The sequence below is a fragment of the Odontomachus brunneus genome, unplaced genomic scaffold, assembly GCF_010583005.1.
Source record: "Odontomachus brunneus isolate Ranch 3 - 2012 unplaced genomic scaffold, Obru_v1 Obru_scaffold_022, whole genome shotgun sequence".
Taxonomy (NCBI): domain Eukaryota; kingdom Metazoa; phylum Arthropoda; class Insecta; order Hymenoptera; family Formicidae; genus Odontomachus; species Odontomachus brunneus.
The window spans coordinates 1,966,426-1,990,892 of record NW_022639472.1 but is presented as its reverse complement, the minus strand read 5'-3'; the positions used below and the strand labels follow the sequence as shown (position 1 = coordinate 1,990,892).

Here is a 24,467-nt window from a genome sequence, read left to right as displayed (position 1 = left end):
ATATATATATATATATATATATATATATATATATATATATATATATATATATATATATATATATATATATATATATAATTCTCGCATATGTTGGAGTTCCAAGCTACAAGGCTGCGCATTCTTTCGTCAAATGCTGCATACGAAAACTGATTAGTAGATCCAATTCACCGGCACCCACTGATGCTCAGTAGCTAAGGAGTCCAGAGCAGCGATCACCTGTCTGAACGTGTGATCAAAGTCCTCGTTCACGATCACCTGATCGATGTATTTTTCGTAGGCTCTCTGTAGGGCAGCGGATTCCTCTAGGGTGGACTTGAGATCGTCCTCCTGTTACCAGATGGATGATCAATTAATCGTTTGTTCGCATTATCTCATTGCCTAGAATATCTTTCTTCTAAGAGTGCTTCGCGCAACAGTCGCTTCACGCTACAGGCGGTGCGTTATGAGTCTCTGTCGAAACCACGAACGTAACTTGTTTCCCGTTTACATTTGCAATATAATTATCAGTTGTAAAAGTGTTCGGATAAGCGTAATCTATGATCGACGTCAACGCGACAACGACAACAATACTCAAATTACCGTCACTCCGCGATGAAGGAAAGCCGACTTTTTTGTGGTTTCCGTCACGCGGCGTCGTGGAATTTTGTTCTACGAATTGGAACGTCGCGTGCGATACTGCAATATGGTTAATCTGCCACTAATGGTACTACGGCGTTCTGATAGCTGAGAGACGATACTACTATGTAGACTCGTGCCGCATCGAAGAACTACAATTCGCCGCTACGTGGAGAACTACTATTGCATAACTTGGAGGATCGAAGAGAAGTGCATAACGTAACGCAAGCGTATTGTTTCACATTCATTGTTCGAGTCATGCAATACAAACCTCGTATAGAGATGCGAGGGACTCCAGTGTCCGGGCTCTCCTCGAGCTGTATCTGATGGAACTCTGGCGGTCGAACTAGCGAAGCCAACATCAAATTTATACAACGAATTAACTAAACTGATTGAATACAACTCAAACTGAATGCGAATAAGAGTAAGGTAGTTGCATGTAAGTGACTAGCATCACATAGGGAGCGACATAGAGGAGCTTGAAAGAGAATAGGGCACAGAAATGTCACGGATGTGGGGAAAAGTGATTTTGCATAAAACACAAGTGAGTTTGGCGACAGATTACCGTTAAATTCCGACTGCTTGCACCGGTCGACCTGCCGAGATCGTACAGGGACTTCAGCTGTTCCATGCCGGGCGCGGCGATAAATATGACGTAAGGCATGAATTCCGTGCTGTTGTGAAGGATCTTGAGGGCGGCTGGACTGCAATCTAGCACGCACATCTTGCCGGCTCTGATCAAATCACGCACGGAGTCCAGTTTCGTGCCGTACAGGTGTCCACCGTGCTCGCCGTGCTCCAGAAACCTGTGCTCCCTGATATCGGTCTCCATAGCCTCGCGATCGGTAAACCAGTAGCTCTTACCGTCCTCTTCGAGGACTCTGGGCGGCCTTGACGTGTCTAAAGAAAAGATTACGATCGTTAAGTACGATAAACGTGCACGCTTTTCTCGACTAATGAAACGAAAGTTATCTCATTCGGCATGAATTCTTCTTTTGATTTAAATCATCGATGAATATGGAAAGAAAGATCTCGTTGAGATCTGTATTTCGACAACCAAATCATTGCTACGTCTAAAACCTGATGTATTCTTTGCTTCCTGCATCTTTTTCTTTATCTCTTTCTGACTCAAATCTTAAGCTTTAAGCCAGAAAAAGATAGAAAACAAGAAACAGAACGCAAAAAGCATATTGTAGATCAGGCTTTAGACTCAAGAGAAACTTGACAATCTGTCCGTTTTAAGGGACTTAATCGAGCGATATTTGAACTTACAAGGTACAATAGTGCCGAACTTCTCGGGGTCGCTGTTGATCAGCCTGTTCTTCAGGGTTCGTCGGCCTACGCCGCGCGGTCCTACCAGGGCCAAGGTTTTGCGCCGAAACGGCGGCATTCGCGCGACTTCTTCGTAAAGAAGTAACTCAGCACTGTCGAACTCGCCGTTCGATTTGGACTGATACATCTTCCTCTTCTTTTTCTTCGAGATCCTAGTGCCGCAGATGCTAATCTTGTGAACGAAGTCGGCTTCGGGCGGCACGAAGGCTTTCCTGCGTTCCTCCAGTTCCAACGAGGGTATCAAACCAGGCGACCCAAGACCTTCACCCTCTACCCTGCGCGCCTGCCACCAGTTGGGATCAGCTTGATCGACGATCTGCAGGATGTCGCCCTTTTGGAAGGACAAACCTATCTCTCTGCAGGGCAAGAGCGTGTCCTCCGAAGGGTCGTAGTCAAACAGAGCTCTCATGTAACACTGTAACATCAAATCGAGTGATTGTCACTATGATTTCAGCAAAGCCACTATAATTTCCTACTTCACCACTGTGGATTTGCTATGCGATGCTTAAAGATAGTAAACAGAATAGACAATAGACAGAAAACACCGCGAGAGAGGAAGTAGAGCAAAAACCTAGTGGTTACTGGAGGCATCGAGGTGGAAAAGCAAACGTCACGAGCGCTTCGCAATCACTCACCGTGGATTTGACAGGTCGGTTTGTGTCCGTCGCGATACCCGGCGCGAGTTTCAGAGACAGATTCTCTTTGGCGTCCTGAATCGCACGCTGCAGCTCCTCCGGGTTCCGCACATGCTTGCCGTTCACCTCGAGTATCACCTCGCCCGTTCTCAGGAGACCCTGACGAGCCGCCGTGCTGCCACCAAGAATCCTGGCGATGATCATGTTGCCCGACTCGTCGACCTGCACCGTTAGCCCCTGAAAGAAATACGGACACGTGAAAACAAATGTCTCATCTCCAGCTAGCCTGAGTCTTCGCGTCGAAACGAGTAAAGTGCACTTTGCTCGCGCGCGCGCGACATCGTGGCTTTCTCGCGCCTCGATAAATAAAGCGTCAAACGACGATCGTCGAAAACCGTCGACTATATTTCGGTGTGTTATCTCGGAGGAGCACGCAGTACCAGAAAATCACCGGGCCACGTGGTACCGTGCGTGGCCGCACCGTAGAAATAAACATCCGTACTTATTTATGAACTCTGCAAGTGGCATTTCCGTCTTTCGTCTCTAGACGAAACCGGCGAGCCAACCGGCGTGAGAATGGAGATTCTCCCGCGATAAATCTCCCAAATCGCGCCCAAACAGTCCCGAACTCTCTGGTTCTTCGCGGTTATTGCGATGGAACGACTCTTCGTTAAGTGTCTTATGCAAGTTCTGCTATTTTCGCCGCGGATATCGATAAGGTCTTCCTGTCTCTGTCAAGACGATGATCTCCACGACAAAGACAATTTTAACCCTCTTCATTCACCGTGACGCAAAGTTACCCTCGCGTTGTCTACTATTTATAAAGTATTTACCACTATTTATAAATAACTCACCAAAGGTTCATCCGACTGCCTTCTGAGGCCGACCACCCTGACGGCCTCTGTTCTTTCGTTTGTTGGCATCGTCACTGCAGGCGGGGGATTCGGCTTGGCAGGTGCTTCTCTGCGTTCCACCACCGCGTCGTGCGTCTCCAAGAGTGCCCTGAGATGTGACTTGCTTAGGAGGTTCACCAGCTCTCGGGCGTGTGGGTTACCGGAGGTGCGGTAAACGTGGCACACCTCGTCGACGATGTCACAGACACACGAGCATACCGGCTCCACGGGCGCCGGTGGATCCTCGAGACGCTCCTGGACCTGTCGGACAGAGAGATCTCGAATCAAGCTCCATCGAAAACTGGTTTCTCAAATGTGAATACCTCCATCGGGACCCAAGCGTTTCTTTCTTCGGTACTCATTTTAGTATTATTTTCACTAGCATTATTTTCAATAGCGCTATAGATGTACAAAAAAAAATATGTTTCCTTCAACCCAAACAAACGCGTTTTAGTTGGAGGAAACAGAATTTCTGGTTTTTATGAACCGTATTCAGTTCAAAGAACTAGAAATTCGGTTTCCTTCAACCAAAAAGTGTTTGCTTCGTTCATTGTCATGTTAATTCAACGCAACATTTTTCTTTGTATATCAACAGCGATGTTTAAAATAACTGAACTAATAGTTAATAGCTGTTTAAAATGAACTGAATTTTACTCAGAATCAGAAATCTTGTTCTCTTTAATCAAAAAGTTGCTTCGTTCACTGCCACGTCAAATCGCACAATCTATTTTCTCCGTGTACTTAAGCTTAAGGAATGAGAGATCGATCAATTCATGCTTTGTATCAATGACAATTAACACGGCAGTCAATGTGTGAATTGTTAAACGCAAGTATTAACTAAGGACGCCTGTTGCTCTTAGCGTAATTTAAACAAATATCTATTTCGTTTCTCATCTTATCTCAAGATTCGCGGTTGCTTTGGGTCAGACGATAAAACGCTTGTATATTATTGCGAGCCGAATCCCGATGTTATTTGAAGCAGTGCAGGCAGCCTCTCTTTCTCTCTGTCTGCATTACGGTGTCCATATTTAGATGGCCCCGTAAACCGCGGCTCTTGCCAGTCGTGAAAGTAGAAACAGGTTTCCGTATTAAATTCACCATAAGCACACAGGACACGCGGGGCCTTGGTTGCTGCCTTCGTCTTTGTTTGTCGTTCAGCGCGAGAGGCGAGTGGAGAAACTATATGCAGCTGAATCAACAAATTTCCTCAAGTACAACTCGCTCGCCGTGCGTGTCGTACGCTCCCGCGCGCACGTTAAATAAATTCGCACGTATTTCTTGATGAATTGAAAAACACGCGAGATGAAAGGGAACTCAGATAGAGGCAAGCCCCGAGAAAATTTATATTCCTCATGAGCGCACAGACGGAGAGAAATTTCCGGATATAACGAGAGAAACGCGTTAATGGAGAAGCAATCTGGTCGTTAACGTTAATAATCGCCGAGTGCGTGACGACTGGTGATTCAGCGACGGTGTTTGATTGGATTAGAGGTAATTTGGTCGGCACACATAAGGTTAGTCCAATCCACGCTTCACCCGGAGCTCTCGCGGAGTCACGACACAATGAGCGATTAATTAGAAAAGTAGGGCATTCTGGCCCGTTCGACCCATACCGCTCCTTCATCGGCAGGCTGAATAATGCTGAACTCTCCTATAACGAACACGACCTATCGCATCATCGCTTCTTCAAAGCGCGCTCGTGTACGCACAATATAACGCTGCGATATTACACGTGTCATCATCTATTATATCGCGGTAAGAACGGGCGCGGATCCTCCGTCAGAGGTGGGTGATTCATTGTCGAATCATTTCCTCTCACGACTCGCGAGCTTCAACGCCGCGTGCAGATGGTGCGCGCTTTACCGATCACCATAGCGCGAGTTTCATCATCGACGTAGGTACCTCGGGCGTGTTACGAAATCGATGCTTGATTTCCCGGCGATTAACGACCAGCAAACGAAAGCAACGGCTGTGTTCCTGCGCGATTCGGCGACGGGCGAACGCTTCCAATTTGTTTATTCAACAAGCGCGCCCACGTGCCTCCAGGTTCAAACGCGACTTCGAATCGCGCTGTCGCGCGAGATTTTGAACCTTCTTTCGACCTCAATATTCCATTCAACGCTTGCCTTGATACTCTGAAGCCTATATCGATCACTTTTGATTCTACTCAATCTATTAACTCTGTCGTACGATCTTCTGTAAGACCTATAAGCGACATTTCATGCGTTTTCTACCATTAGACTTGCCAAGTAAGACCTCAGTTGTGTATATTAAATATTCAGTGGGTGTGATATAATTACTTATTTACTTGTATTAATATGGAATCTTTTTCGAGTAAGAAAATAGACATTTCCTGAAAATCTTCAGAAAACCTTAACTTTTCATGAAAGCAATTGTTTATTTTATTTAAGTAAAAGAATTTAGATTTAGATTTGAAGCAAACGCATCAGGACTCAACATAAATAAATATTTATGTACTTTTTAGGTTCCTTCTTAGTGTACAGATGTTAGAGAGTTTAGGTCGAAAGTAGGATTAAAATATCGGTTCGGGTTGTCGCACGAAATTCGCTGATCGTTGAGTTTCACTGTGGATCGTCGATTTAAAGTGGTGATCGAGAGCAATCGACCTTTTCTCTTTCTCTCTCTCTCTCTCTCTCTCTCTCTCTCTCTCTTTCTCTTTAAACAATTTCCTTGGAATCATATCGATTTCGATCACGTCAGAATAGTCGAAATTCAACGAAGGCTACGTCAGTGGCACGCTTTTTGCGGTCAGCTCTCGATTGTTTATGGACTATAAATCAGGGAACATTTATTTATCCACTTTATTGCGAGGCCGGTCGCCGCATTCCACGCGTTTCCCCGAGGAAGGGAGGCTTCGACTCGCGTGTGCTCAATTCGCGGCGATAATTCGCGATTCATCGAGAGACCGCGTCTCCGGTGAGAGTAACGACCTATTCGCGCCGCGCTTCGCTCGCAAATCGCCAATGATGAACGGGTCATACGAAAGCAAACGGTTTCTCTCGATTTCGCACCTCCGAATCGATCTCGCACCGCCGAGCGAGTCGACTGGCCGTTTTGTTTATCTCGCTGAAAAGAGGCGAATCCACGTCTGACTAGTCACGCGTCACCTGCGCGCAATTCGATTTGTCAACAACTGCGGGGCAGAGTCGAATTCTGCGTCAAGTCCACGGGTTTTCCGCGGTCGCTTCACCGTCACCGCACACACGCACGTTCTCAGTCACGTTCACAGACGCCAACAATAACGGTACTCCACGTTTCTCTCGCGATACTTCGCTGCAAACGGTACTTCGCGCACCTCTTAGCCGACAACTCCGCTCCACTTTGAAATCCAGAGAGACAGAAGCCGAGGCGAGGAGACACCTCCTCCTCAACTATCGCAGAAACTGTCTCACGCCGAGATACAACTTCAGGTGTCACGCTGTGTTCCTCGAGTATGACGCTCACCTGAACGATTCAGCTGGATAACGCGGACTGCCGCGGGCGAACTGGCGGACTAAAGCGCGGTTGTGTCGGTGCTCTCACGACACTATCGATCGGCGTGGCTTGAGGCCGTGGATAAGCTGAATCCGTCTGAGGGATAAATAGCGTAGAGATGAGGCTGGAGCGACAAAACACACAGATGTGGTGTCAACGTGTCACGCGCGATACTCTCTCGTCGAGGAAAGCAACGTCAGAAAACTGCCGCGCCTACTGACGTCGGCCGCGTCCCTCCGCGCAGGCAGCCCGTTCAGGCGAGTCTCCTGCCGCTCTGAAACAGGTGGGGGCCCTTCCTCTCCTGATACGCAACACTCCGCTACGTTTGCTTCAGGAACGTAGCCGCTGACGGGGGAACCATTCGCTCCGAGATCATCGTTTGCTTTTCTGAGCACGTTTATGTACGACTTCACGCCGGCTGTACTTTCTCCTCGGGCTCAAAATACAGTGACGGGTGTCTCACTGAATATTCCAACGGCATTTATTCTCTTTGCGCTTCTCATCCTCTTCAACAAAGTTCAGCGTTATAGTTCGAGCTTCCAAGGTTGATCCGAGGCTGATTTCCCGTGAAAGGTATTCCGCGATGACGCGAGAACGTGCTCGAAAATTCAATTTGCGGCAAGGTAAACGACGAGCTTTTCATCCTCTCTCTTATCCGCCATTTCCATGGGAAAACACGTGATGACACATGTGGCGGATCTGCATACCCGTCACTTTTGAATTCGGAGCACTCTCGACGCAAGCGAGATCCTCGGTCGTCATGGAAGGTTTCTCCTGGGTTTCGTAATCTCGCTTAATAGGAAAGAGCAGTCGTGTGATTTAGGTGAATAGAGACTGTATTTTTTCGTTTCTGGCGTACAATCCCAAGTAAAAATTTAAAACGAAGGTCAAAAAGAGCCTAGTTTCTTCCTGCTTCTATCAAGGTCTTATGAAAGGCCATTTAAGCTCTACATAGAGATATAACTCTCTTACGCATTAACTGGATTTGCAAATCTGACTAGGCTCTATTTTAGTATGCCTAACTAGATCCTGACTGAAATGATGAATTGTGAAACGCTATTTTGATACGTTTATTTAAGATATAGTAAATTATATTCTTTCCTAATATGCTTATTACAATATTTTTTATAACTTGTATTAAAATTTTTATTACAATATTTATCACAATTTTTTTTATTATATATTACTTTCATAAATAATACTATTATTATTAATAATATTAAACATTTTTTTCTCTTTTTCTAGCTAATTTATTCGTATTTTTATTCAAAATCACAAAAAATTTTGTAATATTAAAATTCATACTTATCTTAACTATTCAAAATATAATAACATTCATCAAAATATTTATCTTATAATTGTAAAATCATAAACTATTAATAAATAATCGTTTCTTTTTTGTTTAAACTGTTTCAGGAATTCCTAACTTGTTCCTGATCGAGCCTTATTAGCACAATTGTTTAGGATATCCACATCAGCATCAATTCATGACCTATTTGCGAAGTTCCACTCGGAATTTGCCTATCTTTGCCGTATTTGGTTCCTATGAAAGCATTACCAATTTTGGAGCATTCACATCAGCATCTATTCATAACTTATTCATGAAATTCTATTCAAAATTTGCCTATCTTGGCTATATCTGGATCCTGAAGGCATACCTATTTTGGGGCATCCCTGGTTAGGGTTGCTACACATACTTAGGACCCGTCTCGGTTAATTTCTATCCGGGACCCGACATCCCTTTGTGACAGGTCTAGGTATTGTGGGTAAGCTAGAAGGTTTCCGTCTCAAATGGAGAACCTCCATGCCATGGAACAACGTCGCAGCAGTCTCGCTGCTTCAAGCTGTTCGCTTTGTAAACGAAGTGAAGACGCGCAGCATGAATGATGCCCGCAGGTGTCGGTCGGCAAGACACTCTGTTCCACGTGGACTAATAATTTTAAATTCCGAAGCAGGTGGAAACTTCTATATACTTAACCTGTTGTTCCGTATGAGACGACCTCGTTTGTGATACACTTTACTCGACGAGCGCTATTTTTAATCGAACCGCGAGGGGAATTGAATCTCCGAAGCAAATTATTTTCCTCGTCACCGATAGAGATCGCTCTGACACTTAACGACCGGTGACGGTAACGGTAATTAGAGTCATTTGCATGTTTCGCCGTTAAATGAGCCGGTTTACAATTGTTACAGACGATATCGACGACGGAATAGTGCGAGAATACGTCGAATAGTCGAATACGCCACGATCAAGACAAGACTGATCCGGCAGTTGGTTTTACATGGTAATAAAGTAGAAGAACTTCCTCGTAAGAGGACAATTCCGGGCGTAATTGGATCGAAGAGAAGGTGCATTCGACCACACGAAAGTTCACTTTACGTCGGGATAAAAAAATTACGTCTGATAAAAACCACGTGTGTACAGCCCTGTCGCACGCACGGACAAACTCGCCGCGATATACGTTTCTCCCACTTCCTCTCGTGCGATTACAAAGCCGACTCCCCGACTGAAATTACACCGTCTCGTGCACGCTATGCCTTACCAAGCATGCACGTAAGGCCGCGTGTGTATCGCCGTCGCGGCACGCATGCTCGCGCCTGGATTTCTGCAAGTACGCGCGACTCCACGGAGGCGCCTATGACCTGATCCAATTAAGAGGTCGCAGCCAATTGTCCGACGTCAACGGGGAAGACAGCAGGTTACAGTCAATTAACAACGGACCGACCATAAATCTCAATATTTTTCCCGCCCGGCGCCGTACGTCGCGAACTATAACGTTCCTTTGTGGCGGCAAAACGGCCTGTCGATTCGCTCGATCGAGGTGTGACTACCTGTCGTCTCGAGAGTGCAATTACTTTTAGTTGTAGAATTACATAAGACGGATAACTACAATTTTAATTGCAGAGAGATCTGGTTTGCACATATATTTATAGTAAATTCTACATATAAAAAGATATAAGCGGGAAGCACACACTCTTGCATGAAGATATAATACACAACGCATGAGGAAATGAACCAATTAGAGTCCTCATTTCTACTGCCACGATGAAATGAAGGATTCTGATTGGTCAATTTTCTTATATGCGTTGTGCATTATACCTTTATGGAAGAGTGTGTGCTTCCCGCTATAATCGCCTCCCGCTGTAATTCCTTTCAATACCTCTCCTCATTTGTTCCTCGACGAAATCAATCAATCAGATTAACAAAAGAAAGTCTTTACGAATATTTCTCCGACATTAACAGGCGATAATAAGGGCAGCCACTACAACGAGTCAATACTCCTTATTGTCGGCTTGTTTCGACATTAAGGGCGGGAAACTCAGGCCAACGACTTCTCAACGGCTTCTCGAAGCCGGACGCGCCCTGCCTGCCGTCGTGCGTTTTACCTGCGCAGGTAAGTCGCCGGAATGTGGGCCCGGCTCGGCGTTCGAGGAAGTACGAGGGGAGGAGACGTGAGAGCAGCGCGAACCTCGCTTTTAACGTCTACGTGCATGCATGCGTGAGTGTAGGAGAGTCTCGATCGCGTTGTGTCGCGTCGTGTAAGTATGACGTTTCCAGCCCATCGTCGGATAATATATTTTCGTCGAAGGTCATGTCGCGATGCGCGGCATTCTTCGTGCTTCGCTTCGGCGGGGAAGTGTGTCGCGACCGAAATAGCGTGGGTGTCGCGCGCGGTCTCGTGAACGCGCAAAGATGCCGTTACAAAGCTAAGGAAAATATCCAAGGATTTCCCGAGATCTCACCGCGTCGCGGGTTTCAACGTTTCCATCTTGATCTCGATGTTGTTCGTCGAACCATCGCGGCTCGATTGACAGTCGCAGCTGAGACGAGTTTTTATTCGTCCTCGTGAGTTAATCGCGACTGAGCGCATGCAAACCGACCACTTCGATCACAACACGTGGAACGCACCTTGAGCTACGCTTCGCGAAGGATTCGCGGAATTATTATAGCGCGATCTTGGCTAGAAACTTATCCCATAGTCCTGATCACAGATTGATTAGGATTTAATCAGTTGTTTGATTTGCATAAAGTGATGTTATCGAGTTTTAATTTATACACATTCACGCACAGTCATATACCGGGTGATTCAGACCATCCGTGTCAGTCACGTGTTTTTTCTCACAATTGTGACATCTCAGGAAGTTAAGCAAAATATTTTCATTACAGACAGGCACCTAAAGTATGGGTACTCACTAGTGATGGTTTCAATTTTCTAAACAAGCCGGAAGTAGATGTAACTGGAGTAAGTTTGGAAATTTTAAATAGGAATATAAATCGAATAAGATATCTTGTTGGATAGAGAAGAACAACTTGGAAAAGGAAAAAGAAACAACTTTTATATTGAAATTTTGAAATTTTTTGCCTAACTTTCTGTGACGTTGCATTTTTGACAATTTTTTTCCGATAAGAATATTCAGAGTTACGAATCTTCCAATATCACATTAACATTACCTAAAGGGTATCACGTAGCCTAATCGAATTTACACCTCTTTTGTATGTGTGTGTGTGTGTGTGTGTCAGAAGAAATAAGGACCTCACGAGTCGTCACTCCTGTAATCTTTAATGACTCCAAATCTTCTCTGCTGTGTATGTGGGTCAGCAGAGAGGGTTTTGAGTCATGAAATACGGGAGTGACGACCCGTGGAGTCCTTATCTCTGCTAATACAAAAGAGGTGTAAATCTGACTAAGGCTACCCCCATGTGGTACATCCTAGGTAATGCTAATGTCTGAGGTACTAAAGCTTTGTACACGCATAACACTGAAAGCTTTCATCGAGAAAGGATTTGCAACCAATTTTCTGAGATAATTAGCCGTTCTGGAACTTTTGGCGGGCCCTGTATAATAGAATGTCTGTCTCATTTTTATGTTCCTTATTAACCTCTAAACCTTTTGACTCATCTGGATGAAATTTTATACAGTTATTCTCTAGGAGATCCTGCGGAAAATATAGATTACATGAAACCTGGATACTGCATCTCCTCTCTCTGAGTTCATCCACTTGACACTGTGATAATTTAAATTTAGATGTTCTAGATATATAAGAAGCCCATGCCGGGTAGTTTAAGCTAGTTATTAATAATCCTTATTGTTAACTTTTTAAAACGGCGCGCGGGAGCATGTCATGACTTTGACCGAATTGAAAACGTACTGGTGTACGAGAATCAATAACTATTATATGGTCAATGTACATATACGACAAAAATTGTTCTACAAATCTAAACCTGCAGGTCCAACGCTCGAGTTGAATCATTGCGATATTTTCCATTTTTTATTGGATAATTTCTCTCAGTGTATAGACCAACTTTACAAAGACATGATAAACTTTAGCACTTTTAAATGTAGCTTAATTCGTGCTCTTGCATTCGCATCTTTGTGGATTTGTGATATACATTTGCATCGGCAAATGGATATATTTTTTAATTTTTACATCAAAGAGTTTCGTTTCCCTTAATGAAGAAAGTTAAATTGAAATTATGAGAAAGAGGAAATATAATATTTTAAGATAACTTCTTTACTATAGCATTTTCTTCGTGTGCGTTGTATGAATTATCAGGATAACATTATTTCGTACAGACCAGATAACTGATTGGGATCAACTCTGAGCAGGGTTGAGAGCATGGAATAAATTTCTAGTCGGTGATGTGCGTAATCGGTTTGTAGCTCAGTCGCGATCGCGTTCGCGATTAGTGTTTCACGATCAGCGTTTCTCGGGTGAGTTCTGTCGACGTGACGAGCGTGCCCGAGGAGAAGAGACGCGCGTTCGCTCACGACGAGAAGCTGCCACGGCGGTTCAACGACATCGAATTCGGGCAGGCGGCCAGAACACGCGTATGTCTTAATTTTTCATTCGACGATGCGACGAATTAGAAAGTTGTGTAGCGGAGCAGATCCGCTCGTAAACGCCCGCACCCCTCGTAAATTTCCACGGCGATAGTAAACAGCGTGCAGTGAGCGCGTGTGCGCGCACAGAGCCGAAAAGATCACGTCCACCCCGTGCATTTACGAGCGCGGGGAGGACAGCGAATCGCGGTGCCGTTTGCCACTTGGAATTCCCCGCGACGCCGGGCCAGAACGACTCAATAAAAAGAGCGATGGAAGGCTGAAAAAATAAACCCTTTCGCGCGTTCGCAATCTGACGCAATGCGCTTCATGCCGCGCGACCGATCACTGACGCGCCAACAGTCGACAACTAGCGTCGAGGAGAGAGACTCCTCTTCACAAGATTCTCCGGCGTTCCGCCGACCTGACCCACCGAACGAAGGCTCGCAAGCTGAAGCAGACTCGGGGGTGTCCGACGTCATATCACACACAATGTAGCACTTTTGGGTCCGCTCCGATTCTGTAGATGGCAGACTCACCTTCACGAGCGACGTGACGACCGGGCTGTCGAGGAGACCCTTCAGGAACAGCAGGTCCGTGTCGTCGGCGACTTTGCCCAGTTCCTCGATGTTGTCGCGCACGTGCATGAACGCGGCTGGAACAGTAACGGCGCACTCGTTCATAACTGGCCGCGGATTCCACGCGGAGAAATGCACCACCGCACCGCCGGCTGCGTCGGCAGCAGCGGTTGCAAGAAAGAGAGAGAGAGAGAGAGAGAGGGCTTGCAGAGAAGGGTGGTGTGGTGAGGGAGAGTAGCGGGGTGCCAACGAGGTCGTGGCGATGCCGAGGGTGAACCCGGGCGTGGCCATCTTTCGGCCGGATCAATATTCGGTTAGCTACAGGTGGCCGACGCGCCACGCGAGATCGGCCGATCTCCTTCTCAACTCTACTTCTCTCTCTCTCTCTCTCTCTCTCTCTCTCTCTCTCTCTCTCTCTCGAATGCGGAGTTCTGCTGAAGAGTTCTCTGTAGAAGCGCGTTTCCTAATAGATCAGTTAGGAATTGATTAGTTGTCCGTGCGAATGACGGGACAACACACGAACACTCGAAACTGACCGGCCGACCGATCGATCGATCGACGCGGTCAGCACGATTAACGGGCATTCTCTGTCGAGACGAAGTTTCGCAATTCGACCGTGCCAGCACCGGGAAATTCTCCCGGGACTTTTCCACTTCTCGCCGTGCAATTAAGCGAAATTATCACGCAATTCTCCGCCGCTGGAGGATTGAGAAATCGTTAGCTATCCGCTGTATCTGTTCTCACGCAGAAATTAATCCCATAGTCCTGATTAGGTTGTTTCCAATCAGTTAAGATTTGTGTGTGAAAGTGATGTTACCGAATTTTGACAAGTCGTATAGCGCAGCGTGGCAATTAGGATCTTATTGATAGTAAGGATTAATAATGCTAATAATAATAAGGATAATTATAATAATATCTTCAGTAATAATTATTAAACTCTTAAATGGTATGTCCGACAAAATCTCGTGTTAACATATGAAATTCCTGTTGACTGACTTAAACGATTATATTTTTTTTCAATTCATATTCAATTCATTCAGGGTAAAAACATTTTCTATTTGTGTCGAGATCGATTCACGTAGAAACATTTGTGTTAACATATTGTGTTATTTTGATTAATCTATATCGAATTGATATTCGCCATTTCTAAGTGTCAAAATAACGAAATTCATGTGTAACATGTACATCTTTGGTGACATATTTTATATGTAAAGTTGAAAAGTTGCTTCGTTTGTTAACATATTTACCTTGTTTTAAATTAACACAAAAATTTGAGTGGATAAATTGAGACATGTAAAATATGCTAAATATATATAATAAACAACTTTTTTTAGAATAATACATATAAATTACACACATTTTGTATTCTATGTTTCAAAATTCTTTAAAGAAAATAAAGAAAAAAGAAATTTAGATATATGCTTGTTAAAAAATAAGAAAATTGTCCTGAAGGGAATTGTGCAGACACTTTAAATTATCAAATAAGGGGTTAAGTTAGAAACTTATCAATAATTAGATCCTGACAACATTATTTTACAAACCAATAGCTGATTGGGATCAACCTTATCAGAGCCATGGGGTCAACTTTTACAAACATTTTATTTTAAAAACATTTTGTATTTCTGTTGAAGTCAATCCATATAGAAATTTTGGTGTTAAATTTTTAACATACCCGTGTATTAATTTCGTTGTATAATGTTGTATTATTTTTACTACTTTTCGTTGAGTTCGTATTCATTATTTTTAAGTGTTAAAACAACACAGTAACGCCCAAGTATTACATTTTTGTGTTAATTTTCGACATATTACTCGCGTTATTTGTTGACATATTTGCCTTGTGTTAAGACAAACATTAAGACAAGTGGACAAATTGAGACATGTGAAATGGGTTAAAACTTAACACAAAATTTGATGCAACGTGATTGAGATCTGGGACTCTCTTTGGCGGTAACGCGCGAATGTTTGTGGTGTGCTCGGTTTGAGACTTGGACGCAAGCTCAAGGGCCGCAAAGCGCGAAACCACGTTAACGTGTTCAAATGCGTTTCAATTAGCGTCGCCTCCAGTCGCGGCTTCGAGCGAGCGGCGGGACGCCATTCCAAGGCCTCTCGAGACGTTATTATCGCGTTCTACTTAAGTGGCTTTACGTTCGTCGATGAGAGCGCGTTATTGAACGAGTTGCGCTCATTACCGGTGTTGGGATTTATTTGCAATCGAGGAAATGCGTTCGCGAGATTGTGAGAACAGATTTGGAAAGTGCGCCGTTTTCGCGCTCGGCCATTCTTTCGGGCCAGAGCGCGCAGCCTTGGGACGATTCGAACTGCGCGATTTATTGATCGGCTATGCTTCGGCGACACGTTTGAAACCCGAGTGCCCGATGAAAAGCCACTCGACTGTGTAATAATAACCCGTGCCAACTATGCGGCGCATGAATGATAAATGCTCATGCCATTACGAAGGCATGGACGCGTGATACTATGTACATCGCGCATGCCACCGGTTTTCATGCCAGCGAGTACGCTTTTTACGTGTGTCTCCTTAGCACGTTCATACTGAAATTGCAAGTGCAAAATAGAATAAAGCGCGATATCATTAAAGCGATTAAAAGAAGTATTTCGTAACAAGTACCAAAATTTGACAGCAGTTGCTAAATTACTCGATCAAATAATGCGGGCTATAAAATAATAATTAGGAAATCAATTTAATTATATAACATATTATAAAATAAATATATTGTTTTCAGAACTAAGTTGCTTCAACTATACATTAAGGCAATCAGACTAGATTCTGGAAGTTACTAAATTTTGGCAGCAGAGATATTTGAAGGAAAATGAGATATTTGTCAACTATTACTAAAGCTTGCGTCTGAAATGAAAACTGTTTATACAACCTCTTTATTTTATTCGGAAAATCTCATCGTACTATTTAAACTACTTTAAGACATCTATATTTTTTATTTTTCAACGCTTTTTATTGCTTCATACGTGAAGTTTTGTCTGTGCTTTCATTCGATCCCATAACAGCATTTATCTCCATATTAGAAATCTTCCCATTTTTCTCCCATGTATTGTTGAATTCAAATAAGATTTCCCCATTAAAGGAAAACTAAATGTATTCCGACCTGTTTTCTTAACTTAGAATCTGACTTTAATTAATTATAGAGAAAAATGTAAGGCTTTCTCATCAGTTCCCGACCAGGGAACTCAGATACTTGGCAAGATGGTAAATGTCTGAGCATTCAAATAGGTTTCCAGTTGGGAATCTGTAAGTTCTTGTTGGCGTTAATATCGCCTAAGAAAGCCAAAAAGAAATTATATTGAGTGAGGTTGCTCATATGAATTCATGTGCAGCATTTATTTATGTAATTAGTAGAAGTGTATGTTAACCTTAAAAAATTGATAATTTTATTTTAACCAGTGAAATTTTCTCCTGAGAAACGCAAGTTTAACTCTCTTTATTCTTTTGTGCTAGTTTCCTTGTCGTTATCATTATCCTTACACGCAAATTCAGTTTCGATGAAATGTCATTCCTACGTCATCTCGACGTTGACAACGTCGAATCGACGAATAATTTCTGGTTCGGCAAAGTTTAAGTATATATTTGAATTTTCTACACTGAAATGTTTTACATATCATTGTTTTTTCTATATTTAAGTTGAATGATTATTGTACGAATGTCCTGTGGCGATCTAAAGCTTTAAATAGACGATATGTTTTTAACTATATCTAAATAATATCTGAAGGTACATATAACCCAAATAAGAGAGATAAAGTCTATAAAATAAAAAGTTGCACTTATAGGCCTCATCTTTCTTATTTAGATATGTTTTTATATTATAAAAATATGTAAAGAATATCAATAGAAAACATTTCAGTTTAGAATTTGCTTTCTTATTTCTCTCACTACAGTTCAAAATAATAATTCAAATATCGACCAAGAATCTAGTTAATAATTCTGATTGGATCCTTGTCAGTTTTTTCTGGCCAGAATTCCCATTAAAAATCGGTCATTTCCCAGCTGGATTCGGACAGATTTTCTGGTCAAATTCTAGCGATGAGTGAGGAAAACTGATCGGATTCCTATCTAGATTTTTCTATACAGGTCTTTTTTAGTTCAAACTCTTTCCCCTGATGCTTTACGTCATGATCGAACAGAAACTGATGAGTCCTACAAGCTCTACCTTTGTACTCATGCTTATAATATATTCTTACAACTTTCAAGAAACGCATGGCAATGCTATAATTACTAGCAAATATTGGAAATAACTCAACAACAGTCGATATGCGGCGAATATTACTAGATGATATATATTAATATGAGTACAAATGGTAGTTATCAAATATATTTCATTAGGTTAACAAGATAAATATTAATAGTTACGAAATATTTCATCACACAGTATTGAATGATTTAATAACATTTACTAAATATCCGATAGTAGTCATCAAATACTTAATAACAGATGTTAAATATTTCATAGCTATTACTAAAATCTTTAGCCCATTTGATTGTGATTAAAAGTCCTTCGTACATGAAATTTATTATATATTTGGTTATTATTATCATATTTGGTATTGGTTACCGAATTTTTACTTAAATTCTGTAACTAAGTATATTTAGTAACAATTGCCAATTTTTTATTTCGATTTATAACAACGATATACGGTGTATTGTGCGTCGTAGCACGCTCGTTAATAAATGAAACAGATAAATACATCGAATGAGCAGATATCATGTCCATGATTGCACAATAAATATAAAAAATGAGAGTCACATAATTCATGTAATTACAATTTATGCCGTTGCGAATTTGTCATTATCTCCCTCGTCGCGTTGTTTTTGCCCTTGTAAGATTATTATCAGTTTGCAACACACGACTACGTTATCGTCGACTTAATTAGCTTTTTGGACGCAGTCCCGGGATGCTCTGTTATCATGATGGGCTGATAAATTTCACGTGCGGGTAAACGACGGTGCAGTAAACGTGACAGTGGAAAGCGCGTCGACCGAAAGGCGTAACTATTACGTCAAAGTTTAACGACGCGAAGAAAGCGCAACGGGAAATTAAAAATATGCTAGTCGGCGATAACATTTGCGCTCGCTGCCCGTCGGATATTCGTGGAAATATCTAAGAGCTCGTACTTGCGTGGATGTACCAAAATATTTCCGTTTAATTTCTGAGAAGCATGACGCGCACGCGCGCGCAACGACTCCATTCGCAGAGCCAGCTCGAGTCGAAATTTTGATCCTGCTTTCGAGTCCGACGTTTCATTCAACGCCTACTTTGGTACTTTGAAGACTATATCAACTCCTTGTGATTCTAATTAACCTAGTAGATTTAAAAAAATATCGTACAGAGGTACATTGTTGCGCGAACATAGACACTGAGCGATGACAAAGAGCACCAGCTTGAACAGGTCGTAACATACGTAGAAGCACACTACATCACTTTGTTACTATCTATAAATTAAAGAGCCGGAATAACGCGAAGAAAGAGCAGAAGTAAGCAGTAAATAAAAAACAGAAGCAAGAGAGGCATAACCAGAGAATCACAGTTGAGCCAGAAATATCTAAGCAGACCAGTTAGTTGAGACGTCAGACCAATTAGGTATTCTGAATTAGTTCAACTGAGAATTAAGGATGTATCGTCCACATTTCAAAAATAATGAAAAATTTGGGAAAGAATTGGAGATTAATCTGTGTTGCGTGTAAAAGTGATTACAAGAAATTTGATTTTGATTCAGAATCTGGATAAATAGTTACTCTACTTTGAAACCAAACGTCAAATGATGTTTCAATGATCAATTAATAATTTCTTTAATAATATATTATTAATATATAATTTGATATCACCGTATTACTTAGAAGAATAATAAAATGTATTGTTGTGAAAATGTATGATGTTGCTATTTTTAGTAAACAAAGAGATAACTGGAAAATAATGACAAAAATCTTAATTTGCATATATGTATGTTTTAAGTATTTTAAATGTTTTAAATATACATGATATATGCAAAGTTTCATTGTAGTTCAGAGATAAAATTTTGGAAGTTAGAAATAATATAAAATAAATATACAAATTGTAATATTAAAGTAACAATATGTCGTTATTTAAGTATATCGTGTGCGTGTGTATATGCACACATAATACAAAAACACACACACGCGATGTATTTAAGAGACACATCTTAGAAACACTTAATTATCGATAATAATTATACATTTGACTACAGATACGATAATCTTATACTTTGAGAGGTCCTCTTTAGAACTTCCAAGTGGCATTTTGTGCGTTTGTTGCTATTTAGAGACAATAAATAGAGAACTTTTGTGTCTGTATTAAATATACACTAATTCTTCAAAATATGCAGGTGTTGAAAAATTCAGGTCGAAAGCGAGACTAAAATTTCGACTCAGGACACGCGTGAAATGTTCTTCGGATTTCTTTCTAAAGAAGCCTACATATCGACCTTATCTCGATTGTTACGCGATTAAGGGATCTACCATTGTCGATTTGATAGATTTTCACGCCATTCATAGACTCCGTGCTGGCCAGTAACCGGCGATCCTCCAGCTTTTCTTTCCTCCCGAAGAAGACCATCGTAGAAACATTCAGCTCGACATGCACGGAATATAAAACGGTATTTGAGTGACCCCTTTGTCGACGTCGATACCAATTTGCTGCGGAATTTCAGGGTAGTTCGATATTCACATTATCATATTCATGTCATTGTTTTATATCTTCTTGCACTTCCGCGGTTGTCATTTTCTTTCACGATCCATGCGTCATTTTACTCTCGCTTCGATATTTCCAGCGCGCACTACGATCCCCGTCCCGAAATCTTCTCGTGAGATCGGCCTCGTGCTATTACTGATCATAAACTAACATCACTGATCGATATCACCGACGGTCGCGTCGTTCAGTTCGGCACAGTCATAACACGGATCGCGCGAGACGGATCTCCGTCGATGTTTTCCTCGGTATCACCTCGCGGTGAGTGGAAACACCGTCTTACATCCGCCAGGGACCGGGGACCGTCAGGTCCAGACGAGGGGACCGCGAGTGGCACCCTATCCAAGTGGTGGGGCGACTAAGGTGAACCCGACGGCGCTCGTTGACGCGACACTGCCGTCGTGCAATTCATATTTTTCGCTTGGAATTTTTGCTCGAGCCACTGCTCGGCGGGAACGGTGAGATGAAAGTTACCTCGATAAACGTCGCGATAAAAGTTACCTCGAGATAAAAAAAAAAAAAAAAGAAAAAGAGAAGGAAACGGAGAAAATTAAAGATGCAGACGGGACGGCGAAAAGCGCGTCTTATCCTAATAGACGGATGTAATCGTGAGCACCACCGGTTGCCGACTGGCTTTAGAGATTCAAAGCTGGCTCATGCGAAGGGTCGGCGCGACGTTGATGTATCCAGAAACAAACCAGCTGGTGGCTGCGGTGGGCAACATCAGTGGAGGGGGCAGCACGTAGAACAGGAAAGAAGAGAAGAAAAATGAAAGGCGGGAATCGGCTTGGCGCGGCGGACGTCGTAACGCCATACGTCGATTGTTCGGCGCGTCGGTTGCAATGTTCGTTTTTGCTTTCACACAGAAAATGATAGAAAAGAAAGGGGTAAGATAAGGGGTAGTCGTAAGGGAATTTGATGGGAGGAAAATTTACGTGCACAAATTGAACAACTCGTGCCTTCCACTATCAGCGTAAAACACAACGCGATTTGGTAACCATTAATTTTATCTTTGAAGAAGATGACGTGGTTGCACTCACATCTCACCGTTAAGAATTGATTTTATATTTGCAAAATGGAACAATAAAGAGTCTTCAAAGAAAAAGAGAAAGAAAGAAAGAGAGAGAGAGAGAGAGAGAGAGGGAGAGAGAAAACAATGCGGTAATCGCTAAAGGCAACGAGAAGAGAAGCAATTCGAGGAGATGAAGAAGTAGAGGGAACCAGCGAATGAAAGAAAGCGCGATGGTGAAGTGAACGGCGCGACGGTGGAAAGAAAAAATGGAAAAGACGAAGGGAAAACTGATGAAAGTGATATCTGGCGTGCCAGACGACGGACGCAGCTGATTACCGGAAGTATCTCCATCGTAGCGAAGAGGCTTCCTCGCCACGAACAGGAGGAAGTCCTGAACGATCGTTTTTCTCGCTCAAGGTTGCGCGACGAACCGAGCAGAACTCGGTTCCACCGAGCGCTCATCGATTGCTCGAGTTTCCCGTCGTCTGGAGAGCACGTGTGTGGCGATCGATTCGACAATCGCACTGTAGGTAAACTTTGAATAGTTCGTCGGTGTCGACGCGGACAGTCTGATAATTTGACGTTGACAGCTACGTCTAGATAAACCTAACTACATACGTGGATGATATATTTACGGTACCATACTCTCTCCCTCTCCATCTCTCCCTATCTTACGTCAAATTTTTACGTATAATTCCCGGCGGACAATTGCTGTTATCACGTAAAATCTACAACTATCGAGCAACCTTAATTGCTGCTTTTGATAAAACCTGTTTTTACCGATAAGACCCGTTTTTATCAACAAGACGGTCAGATCTAAAATTGGAGAAGCAATTCTACGTTGCGAGAGACATTAATCATCAGGGAGGATCTCAGAGCCGTTAGGGATCTCACAAGTTTAACGACACGCCATGGAAACGGAACCGCGGTTGCCCGGCGATAATCGCGCGATGTTTACCGCGACGGCCAAGGGCTCAGCCCTCGAGAGTGAAGAATAGAGATCACGCTCTCTCTCTCTCTCTCTCTCTCACCGGAAGTGGAGTCCAGGTCCCTCCTGGGGATGATCGACGACAGAGCGGAGCAGCCGCAGACGTCGTCGATGACGTTGCCCCTCGACTTTCTCATCTCGGTCGACTTCTCGTCAGGTGACGTCGATCGACATCCCCGTTCGCGCCGCCGTTCAGACGCTCAGGTTTTCCACCTCAAGTCCGGCCTACGCGCCGGTTCCTCGCCAACTTCTCGGTCCCGTGGTGAGGTCGTCATGCCCGCTTCACCGCCGGAAGTTCCACGTGCTGCGTTCGTCGGCTTTCCCCCGCGGATCGATGCCTCCCGACCGAGCCGGGCGACGATCGCACGCCGGCTGTTGCTCGATAGCGAATGGACAACGCGTCCAGCGGGTCAGGATCTATTCATAGATCGAAACGATCCTCAACGCCGCGTCCAAGTGGCTTTTCCGCGAGCGCGAAAACGGTTACCGCGTCGGTGGGGCCGCAAGGCACTCATAAGCCGTGCGGACCGACCGCGACCGATACTTATAGTCGTCGGTCCGAAGGGGGTGGTCTTTGCACCCTCTCTCTCTCTCTCTCTTTCTCTCTCCTCTCTCTGTCTCCGTCTCTTCCCCTCGCTCGCTCTCCCTTTCTCGCTTCCTCGACTCGTGGCAACGCGACTGGTACGCGTTATATCCCCTCGATCGATAGTAAACGCGCCCACGAAAGGATCGGAAATACTCTTCGCGGGGTGCCCGTGCGGAGGGCTAGTGCGGCACATTGTTGTCCCGAAGATCCGGCATGACCGACATCACCCCGAGCTCGCGAGTACGAAATTTCCCCTTTTTGCCACCTCCTTCAGGGGATGGAAGCGAGCTGGAAGAGATCCCGCGCTCCAGATTATTAGTATATTGTCACCGGCGTTATCGAGCGCTCTCCTTCCGTAGGGTGCTGTTATCTTTCAGGAGGCTGAAACGTCTTTTTTCAGACGGTGCCAAAAGTGCGATCGCAAGGGTGATGCGCGTGGGACGAGGGGAACAAGGTCAATTGCTTCCGTTCTCCCATCTCTTTTTTTTTAACGCGCGCGCGCGCGCCATTTATAAGTTTGGATAAAATTAGATGTTAAATTGAGACCTCTCTGGCGCACTCATTTACGTCGTCCTATCAACGTGACGGAGGAACAATGTTGACCGCCGCGTGTAAACATATTGGTGTTTTGCTCGTCAAATTTTTAACAGCATTTTAGGAGCCATCTACTGGCAAGTGATGCGAATCAAAGAATGAAAGACGGTGTCCGGTTTAGCCTCTGGTAGGCACGTTAAAAGGCACGCGTCAGGCTTAACGGTAGGTAACTTAAGTCGCGCTCTTCACGTTCCTGTATTTCGTGTCATTAAGGCGAGATGGCGACTAACTTCAATCTACCGCTACGGTAACGCGGCGAAATCGCTCGTGAGTAATTTCATCTCTGTGACGGCACGGCATTGTCGTAAGATAACACCGCGCTTCCCGGGGAGATATCACGCGGGGAATGTCAACGAAGTGTGGAAGCAGCGCAGATCTCGATGTGGGCCAGATCCTTCGGGAGGAAATTCGCGGCCATTGACGATGATAACGTCGTCGAATAAAATAAAAATCGTTACCGTAATCGCTGTCTCATGCTTATCAACGTTTCGTCTTCCGCCTTACATTTTCATCCAATCCCTCGCGAGAGACTGATTTGTGCAAAATGAATAGAAATGTTAATGTCTCGTGAAGTAAAAGGAACATATGCAAACGGAATAGAAACGAAAACACCCAAAGCGTGAATATAAGTAGAGTTGGGAAATAAATAAAGAAATTAAGTTTTTCTCAATTTAATAATTGACTTGAACAAATGTGTTTTAATTTAATTAATTAGATTGATTCAAGTAAAATCAACCGAAGAATGTTTAATTGACGATTGACATGAGCGAAGAGAATCGAAGATCGTTCAATTAATAATTGAATTTAACAAATTTAATATAGGTCGTTCAATTGACGATTGAACTTAGCAAATTTAATTAAAGACTGTTTAATTAACGATTAATATGAATAAATTCAATCGATTTAATTGAAAAATATTCGATTATTTAAGGTTACAATTGGTTTTGTGAATAATATTCATTTTCAGAGAATTGCGGCATCGTGAGAAATGCCAATGATTGTGTAGAAATTGTGTTGAAAGAAGCACTCAGCATATCAATCATCACCAAGCAAATTAAATTTACTAAGTTCAATCATCAATTAAACATCCTTTAATCCAAATTGCTAAGTTTAATTATTAACTGAAAAATCTTTACTTCCCTCTGCTCATATCAATCATCAATTGAACGGTCTTTAATTGAATTCG

The 24,467-nt window shown here is 43.2% G+C and overlaps 1 protein-coding gene across 8 annotated transcripts in view; it reads right to left on the bottom strand.

The window, feature by feature from the left end:
* Positions 1-10: 10 nt before the first annotated feature.
* Positions 11-24,467, bottom strand: part of LOC116842161 (MAGUK p55 subfamily member 2) — a 54,503-nt gene continuing 30,046 nt past the window's right edge. Inside the window, exons 1-8 of one of the 8 annotated variants that reach the window (XM_032810952.1) lie at positions 22,145-22,586; positions 13,332-13,447; positions 3,437-3,736; positions 2,583-2,819; positions 1,888-2,362; positions 1,181-1,515; positions 887-961; positions 11-327 (exon numbers count right to left, since the gene is read on the bottom strand). In XM_032810952.1, coding sequence (XP_032666843.1) covers positions 151-327; positions 887-961; positions 1,181-1,515; positions 1,888-2,362; positions 2,583-2,819; positions 3,437-3,736; positions 13,332-13,447; positions 22,145-22,238 — 1,809 coding nt within the window. In that variant the 5' untranslated portion in view covers positions 22,239-22,586 and the 3' untranslated portion in view covers positions 11-150. Of the gene's footprint in view, positions 328-886; positions 962-1,180; positions 1,516-1,887; positions 2,363-2,582; positions 2,820-3,436; positions 3,737-4,573; positions 4,595-6,791; positions 6,919-6,940; positions 7,254-13,331; positions 13,448-19,872; positions 20,637-22,144; positions 22,587-24,467 lie in introns of those variants that run through there. The other 7 variants (XM_032810951.1, XM_032810954.1, XM_032810953.1 and 4 more) reach the window with 7 other exon arrangements.